The following is a 7,573-nucleotide window of genomic DNA, read 5'->3' as shown; positions in this document are numbered from 1 at the left end:
CTCTTGAATAGGAAGAAAATACGAAGTGAAAATGCTCTAAACCCTTTTGAAACTTTTCTTTTTCTTTTGCTAAATTCAAAAACCCATGTAAGAGGAGCCTCAAAAGTGTTATCAGATGACAGTCGGAGACTCCATTGTTCATCACCACCGTGGGACTTCATCTGGGCTCTCAATCAAACTTGGCCTCGGCCGTTTTGCACCACGAGCGAAAAACCACCACAAAATCCAATCGGATAATACAGATCCAAACTTGTCCTCGAAACCATCATCCAAGATTTGCTATCAAATAAGGTAAAGATCTGCAAATCTCACAAAAATCATTAACCAACCCAAAACCTAGTAGTACGCACAGAAAAAGGCAAAAATGGTATGATAAATCCTCACCTGAAATCAAATGTCCAATCTATTAAATAGATTTCTCAATAACACTTCTATCAAGTATCACAGCCATCGCTCTTGATCTATAAAATACCACAATACACTGAGATGACCACAAAATCTTCAAGTTCAGCATATACCGTCTCCCTATTAAATCATGGCTTGGAGTTGCCAAAAAACAAGAAACAGGCACAGATATGTATCAGATAGGAATTTAACATGTTATGTTCAGACATGGATGTTGTTGTCAGCACTCGTAGTATACCGTGTCCACAAACAATTTATGGCGTCAACAGTTCTTATTTGGGTAGGCAGCTTGACCACCAATGGGTAATAGGTGCAAACCAATCATACCTGCAATGAGGGAGAAAACCTAGGAAGCCGTAGAGAAGCACAAAATCGACAAAGCAAAGACCCTTATTTTTTTAATTCCGATCAGGTTAATCAGAAGATGCAGGTTCAATTGCGCCTCGCTTCTGAAGGGAACATTCCCCGCTTCAACAGGCCATCAAGAAAGTCACAATGTGATAATTCCATGCCCAAAATGAACCCTGCTTGAACCCAAACCATCTGGTCAGCCCTCTAGAAACAACAGAAAAAGAAACCCTTGGAAGTGCAGGTCATTCTAAAGGTCACAGCACCTAGAATTCAGAAAGTGCACATAAAAGCAAATGACACATACCATGTAGCAGTCACCTTCACAGCCCTGTAAATGCATGACAAGTGTCAGAACCAGGTCGTGTCCAAGTGTGCAGCACCAACAGCAGAGAAAGAAGAGGATACATCCATATGCACGAATAATCCCAATGGTTAGAAAGTAATATACAGAATCAGATGTCTCACTTGTGAACTTTCAACTTGTACATCGTCTGCTGCTTCTGTTCACAAGGTTTGAGGAAACCTATGACTTTCACAGATTATATATCTGAAACAGATAAAACCAATCATAGATCATCATATTTAGTGACTACACCATACAGACATAAAAGCCATGCCAGCAAAGTCCAATTTCACAGATTTTTGAGTATAAACAGCAAGCTAAGGAACTTTGTATGAGATTTCCAAGTGATATTCCAGGCAGGCTAGGACCTTACCAAGTGTAATAGCTGGTGGGCTTCTTGGTATGACAAAGGTGCCTCAGCTAATTGTGCTTCTGTTCCAAAGCAAAGATCTTGACCAAAATCATTCAGCCCATGATAAATTAACATATCTAGTACATTCACATCCTCAAACTTTAACAACAGTAATCTAACCAAGCAGCCACCAATATGTTCAGTGTCAAATGACCAGCTTAAAGTATGAACTGAGTGAAAGTAACAGTGTGATGTGGATATTACAACATAAAATGCTTCCCAACCATTATCCTATAGGGTCAATCCCAAAAGCCAAGCCAAGCCAAGCCTCTCAGTTTGATTTCATGAATGGTTCAAGTGTTCCCTAGTTTCCAAATATTCTTCAATTAAGAAAATGGTTGAAAGAATCAAGACAATAGTTTGCTTCCACCAATTTTTCAAATAATGAAACATTTAAATATGGTTCACATCCACTGCAAAATATTGACTGCAATGACCACTCTATCAATAAATTATCACATGCAATGTATGCTCTGAGTCATTTGGAAGAGGCACAATGAATTGAAAAATAGGGGGAAAAAGACAGCTAAACTGATTAAGATGTTATAAGAACTGTTTCTGAAGATTAATACAAATGAGTATCATTCTCTCAAGTCAAGTTAAAAAATCTCCGAGGTCATACAGCAAACAAACATAGGTTGTGTGAAGAGACCAAAAAGGAAAGAGCATAAAGAACCAGAGAGAATTGAAATGTCCATTATCTGTCGGAAAATCTTAAAAATTGCATGTTTCTCAAAATAACAACAATCGAAACATGACCTGTGCACATGCCTTCAATAAAGTAATTATTGTTCTAGACTATACAACCTTTTCAACAGTAAGTAAAATAACCCCATCCAGATGGAAGACATTAGCTTGAAAGCATTTCGATACAATTGAAAGACAGTGCACAGGTGTTAGTAATAGGTGCAATGTGATGGTGACAATTAAGTAAAGTTTTGCATACATCAATGCCAACTGCCACGATGAGTCAGTTTTGCTGCGGGAAAGATTTGGGTTTTGCAGACAGGGCATGGATGGTAAGAGCAGGCTCACAGCTTGTATGCATGAGCAGTCAAAAATAACTTCAGTGAGGCTCCTGATAAAACTTTGCCAGCTCAAGAAACAGTCCGACCATAGCAAACTGATGCAATGTAAAGATTTTTTGCCCATTTCTCCTGTAAGAAACCACCATATATAAATATTAAATTTGAAAACAAAAACCAATTCTAAGACAAGGAACAGGCAAAAGAAAAAAGAAAAGAAAAGAAAAGAAAGTAATGTAAATAATCCACCTTGACATGTGTGCTAGGGAAAGCAGAAGTTCTGAGCGTCTCTTGTGTTTCATCTGCAGGTTTTCTTCTTGGTACACTAAGAACAAAAGCAGCCTGGTCCCAGGTTGCTGCAGTTGCTGTGATGCGATAACCATTATCCCACCTCCGATGAATACCTTCACTAGGATACAAAAAATCTAGCTCTACAACCTAAAAGTAAAAAATCAATCAGAAACACCTTCTTTGCTACCACAAATAGCATGAATGGAGATAGATTCCAAAACACAAAAGAACCTGATCAGAAAATCCAGCACCACGAGACATGACAATCGCCCATCTACTTCCTGCAGTGGCCATAGCAGTAACATAGAAACCCTCTCTCCATTTTTTATTTATCCACTTAAATGGAAATGACTCACTGACTTTATAGGACTGCTGTAAATATTGCGTGCCTATATTCAGTAAATTAACAGAGGTTAAAAGAGACAGATAACAATCATAAAAGCAGTCATTGTCTCAAAAAATGATTGGTTTTAAATAAGTCACACTGACCCTTGGACATCACCACCATCGAGCTCCCATTATTAGCTCCTGCTATTGCACTGATGTAATAGTTCTTCTCCCATTGTTCCATAATCCATTCCTTCAGCAAAGACAAAAATACAGTATTAACTTGTTTTCAACACAATTTATGTGCCAGTTTGTGACATGCATACTGTTCAATGAAGTGCTAACATGCAATGCCTGTTAAGGAATATAAGCAACCTTGTGAAGGAAATAAGGAGAGAGTTCATAAACTTGAGCACTGAAGCCGGTGCCAGCATCCATAATTAGGGCCCATAAGTTTGAACAAGAAGCCACACTACTAATATATAATCCATCTTCATTTCCTTTCTCTATGTGCTGGGGAAGCCTCACATCTGCAACGTTATAGTGATACCTACAACAGTAAATGTTAAACATAAACCTTTTTATCCCTTTTGCAGTAAACAGGAAGAACTTAATATGTAACTCAAAGCACATACCTTTGCTTCATAGGCCGACGAGCATTGTAAACACTAATCCATTGTGTTGCAGGCATTCCCATTCGGACCTTCTTCTTTGGTTGCTCATCATCATCCTCCCCCATTGTCAGTCGTCCTCTCTTATGTCCAACCTGATATATAAGCTTCACAATAGGTAAATACATGTTAGATGCACTCCAAAGCCAAATGTGAAAAGAAATTCATATTCAGTAGAGACAGATAAACATAAATGGGTACCTTCTGAGCACCATCAGTGTTTATTGGCCTGATATCTGGATTTGGACCCACAATCCCATCAAAGAGGGAGATATATTTTGCATAATTAGGTTCTTCATCAAACTTCAAGTTCACCACATATTCAACAAACTGCCGAAAAGGCTGAGGACAAAAGCAACACAAAGCTTCTGGAGATGTTGCCATCTTCTTTTTGCAAACAAGGAACCCTTTATTCTCTCCCTAAAGAAGCTGTTGGTTCAGAATGATGTACAGAATCACACAAAAGAAAATCCTATTTAAGTTTGGAAACTGTCAACCTGGTAACCTTGCCAAGGCAGCCGACCACGGAGAAGAAAAATGAGGGTGTAAGCAAGAGATTCCAAATCATCTCTTCTGCTTCCAGTCCTTCCAAGGTGAGCATGCACACTAGCATAACGTACTGTTCCCCTGTAGCATAACATATTGTACCAGCAAGTAAACAAAAGGATATACAAAATCCCACATTAAAATGAAGCTAACTGAAGGCAGTTGAAAGCTCAAGTGCTGATTTTACCTGAAAACATCTGGCCGTTGATCATATTCAACATGAAGGCCAGTCGAACTATCTCTCCACTTGGTGGCTGGCATGTCAAAATTAGATTACACAGAAGATAAGAAAAAAATACATTAAGTGAACGGATTTATGCTGCAGAATGGGAAAAATATGTGTTACAGTTTACCTAATCCAAGGTCAACAAGAAACAGTTTTTTCTCTTCATTAGTTCCTGGAGGACCAAGCAAAAAGTTCTCAGGCTTTACATCCCCATGCACATACCTGCCAGAAGTTGCAGGAGTCATTATAACAGCACTATATCCACCACAAGTATGTACAACCCTAGAGATATATTGAGGTCACATAGAATAGACCAATTGTTTTTATGCAATAAGTCCAAGATATTATCACATTGTTCATAAAGCAGCAGCAGAAGTCGCAGAAATAGAAGATCACCCTCCTATATCATTGACACTTCAACCATCTAGATTCAATTCAAGGGGCCTCAGAATCATGAAATAAATGAACTGTCTTTCATCATTCTTCTGCATAAAACAACACAGTATAATGCTATCATGGACATTGATACTGTTTATGTGCCATATCCAAACAGCCCCAAATCATATACACAATTTGGATAAATCATGTCCACCCTCTGGAGGTCCAAACCCTGGTACAAAATCTTTTTCCTTATACTAAAGAAAACAGGCATCATAAGCAGATTAATAGTACTCACCCTCTAGAGTGCATCTTCTCTAATATAGAGATGGCTTCAATAGCAATACATGCTACCATTTCAATGGACATCCTGAAATTGACAAAGTGAAAGTAAACATTAGACAAGAGTAAATTGCATGTGTTACATATAAACTAAAAGATAACACACTTTCCGCCACATATTTGAAAAAGAAACTTACGTGTGTGAGTTGTTATTCCAAACATCCCACAAACTAGGTCCAAGCATATCCATAACCTGTATGCATTGAAAGGTTTTCTCCATCGTCATTCTAAATCCATAAAGAAATGCTAGATCACACTGTTATAAAATCATAAAAAACACATAAAATACTTGGCACATACCATGACATAGTAGTCACCTTGTCGGCCCTTGTAATGTACCCGTGGCACACCATGGCTGCCACCAAGTGCACTGCAGGAAATCAAAGAAAGCAAATAATACCATCACATGTATATATATCCAATAGCTACCATGGAATACATGCCAATCAGACAGATAAGAAGAAATCAGAAGATGCCTCACTTGTAAACTTGCCACTCATATGGTGGTCCATAATTGCACCCTTTGCTGCTTCTATGCTCAAATTTTAAGGCAACCTAAAATTCATGAAGATCAGAAACATATTAACAAGATAAAACCCAGCATAGATCACCACATTGAGTGATTGTACCACAAAGTCATAAATGTTACACCTCTACAGCTCCTGCGCCAGTTCTTTCATTTGAATTTCCACCAATGCGTCGCCCAACATAAACTTGTCCAAAGCCTCCTTTCCCCAGTTTTCTATCAATTTTGTAAACTGGAGAACCACCCACCTGGACCTGTTTCCAGTAAAGCAAACAACAAAATTCATGATCAAATATAAATTTTATACGGGGTCCAGATTCTGTCATTGTAGCTTTTAAAATTCTCCAGATATCCAATTGCCAAATTGATATTTTGTAGAAAGTTCACAACAAACTAGACCCTTTGCAGAAAATTGACTTCCACATTCTAAATTAGACCCATACAAGAATATCATTTTTTCATCCAAAAGATATAAATAGATTTTCCATTCAATTTTCATGCAATCAAACACGCCATTATGCAGTGTAACACAAAAATCTTCAAGACAAAGGAAAAGAATATTTTAAGATTTCTTTCCTTTTTTTCTCAATTTCCTAATCAATCAATACGCAACTATTTAACTTAGCTCCGATTTTTCCTTTTTTTTTTTTCATTTTCGAAAGAAACCAAAAAAAGAAAAAGAAAAAGAGGCCATTCATCAACCTTCTCAGGAAGCGGCGCAGTGCTTCCCTCATCTTCAGCTCCGGGACCCTTGTCGCCGCTCCTTCCGCCACTATCGTACTCATCCATCTCCTTCTCCTCAACCTCTTCTCTTGGGGGACCACTACCACTACCACCACCACTACCACCAGTCGCACCCAAAACCTTAACCTCCTCTTCCTCAAACGACGTCGCTTGCAGACCCAACCCCCTCAAGACGTCCCTCTCTCCACCATCGACAACGACCTCGCCCCTCCTATTCTGCGCGGCCCTCCTAGGTCGGGTCCGTACCGCTGTCACACTCTCGTCCTCGATTCGAATCGCGTTGGGGTTCCTGTGTGCCCGGCCTCTGCGCACTCCACTACGCAGTTCAGGCATCGTAAATCATCCATGATATTTCATTAGCCGAAACCCCATTCCAAGCTTCGGAGAACCTTCTGGAAGCATCCAGAAGAATTAGATATCAGCCGAAACCCCAAATTTCTACAGAGAGAAAAATTAGGGTTGGATGGTCTGAGATTTTGGAGATCTGTGGAGGGAAATGAAATGAAAGGATTCTACTAACACAGATAGAACGAAAGAAAGAGAGATGAGACAAGCAACAGCCTTTCTCTCTCCTTTTTTTTTTCCTTCTTCCTTTTCTTTTATTTTTCGGGTTTAACGTTTGAGGAAAGGTGGTTCATCTACAATTTTCGCTGTACATTTGTTCCAAAATTTTCAAATATGTTTGCCACGTCAGCAGTTGGGTGGATTATGTAGGGTCGCATTTCTGAAGAGTTCGAGAAAATGCTAAAACGTGTATAAACATGCATTCATTTTTAATAATAATAAACAGCATGGTATTGCACCAAGAATGACGCCTTCAATTTAAAAAAAAAAAATCATTCAGATTTTCTTGATAAAAATTACACTTTTAGATGTTTTGGATATTTCCTATCTCCGGCTCATTCTTAACAACAGTAATAGTAGCATATCATCAACTGTATATATATTTAATCAAAATAGTTCCATGTGAATTGGGAATGAAAATG

At 38.6% G+C, this 7,573-nt stretch overlaps 1 protein-coding gene across 6 annotated transcripts; it reads right to left on the bottom strand.

Annotated features, from left to right (window-relative positions):
- Window positions 1–385: 385 nt before the first annotated feature.
- LOC117912717 (casein kinase 1-like protein HD16) lies at window positions 386–7,186 on the bottom strand. 6 transcript variants are annotated; one of them, XM_034827408.1, is made up of 19 exons: window positions 6,546–7,186; window positions 5,969–6,097; window positions 5,799–5,872; window positions 5,618–5,687; window positions 5,455–5,510; window positions 5,274–5,345; window positions 4,725–4,819; window positions 4,559–4,625; window positions 4,323–4,452; window positions 4,027–4,245; window positions 3,790–3,932; window positions 3,530–3,704; window positions 3,317–3,407; window positions 3,059–3,216; window positions 2,786–2,974; window positions 1,473–2,668; window positions 1,061–1,303; window positions 644–929; window positions 386–539 (listed from the first exon to the last, which is right to left on the bottom strand). In XM_034827408.1, exons 1-16 carry the CDS (start codon window positions 6,918–6,920, stop codon window positions 2,609–2,611), a joined length of 2,103 nt encoding a protein of 700 aa, XP_034683299.1. In that variant the 5' UTR covers window positions 6,921–7,186; the 3' UTR covers window positions 386–539; window positions 644–929; window positions 1,061–1,303; window positions 1,473–2,608. The 6 variants fall into 6 exon arrangements, with proteins under 6 accessions (XP_034683299.1, XP_034683300.1, XP_034683298.1 ...); XM_034827409.1 differs by having other exon boundaries at window positions 733–929; XM_034827407.1 differs by having other exon boundaries at window positions 386–929; window positions 1,020–1,084; window positions 1,222–1,303.
- Between the last annotated feature and the right edge of the window lie 387 nt (window positions 7,187–7,573).

Source organism: Vitis riparia, chromosome 4 (genome assembly GCF_004353265.1).
Source record: "Vitis riparia cultivar Riparia Gloire de Montpellier isolate 1030 chromosome 4, EGFV_Vit.rip_1.0, whole genome shotgun sequence".
NCBI classification, from domain to species: Eukaryota; Viridiplantae; Streptophyta; class Magnoliopsida; order Vitales; family Vitaceae; genus Vitis; species Vitis riparia.
The sequence above is the reverse complement of the archived record's forward strand: the minus strand, read 5'-3'. Positions and strand labels throughout refer to the sequence as shown.

Bases quoted from the DNA above. Each gene is read 5' to 3' on its own strand.
- LOC117912717 (XM_034827406.1), bottom strand. From the start codon at position 6,920: ATGCCTGAACTGCGTAGTGGAGTGCGCAGAGGCCGGGCACACAGGAAC. The intron at 6,098-6,545 runs GTTGATGAATGG...TACTGGAAACAG, and splicing joins CTGCGCCGCTTCCTGAGAAG to GTCCAGGTGGGTGGTTCTCC. The intron at 4,626-4,724 runs GTAAACTGTAAC...TTGACATGCCAG, and splicing joins TCTTGTTGACCTTGGATTAG to CCACCAAGTGGAGAGATAGT.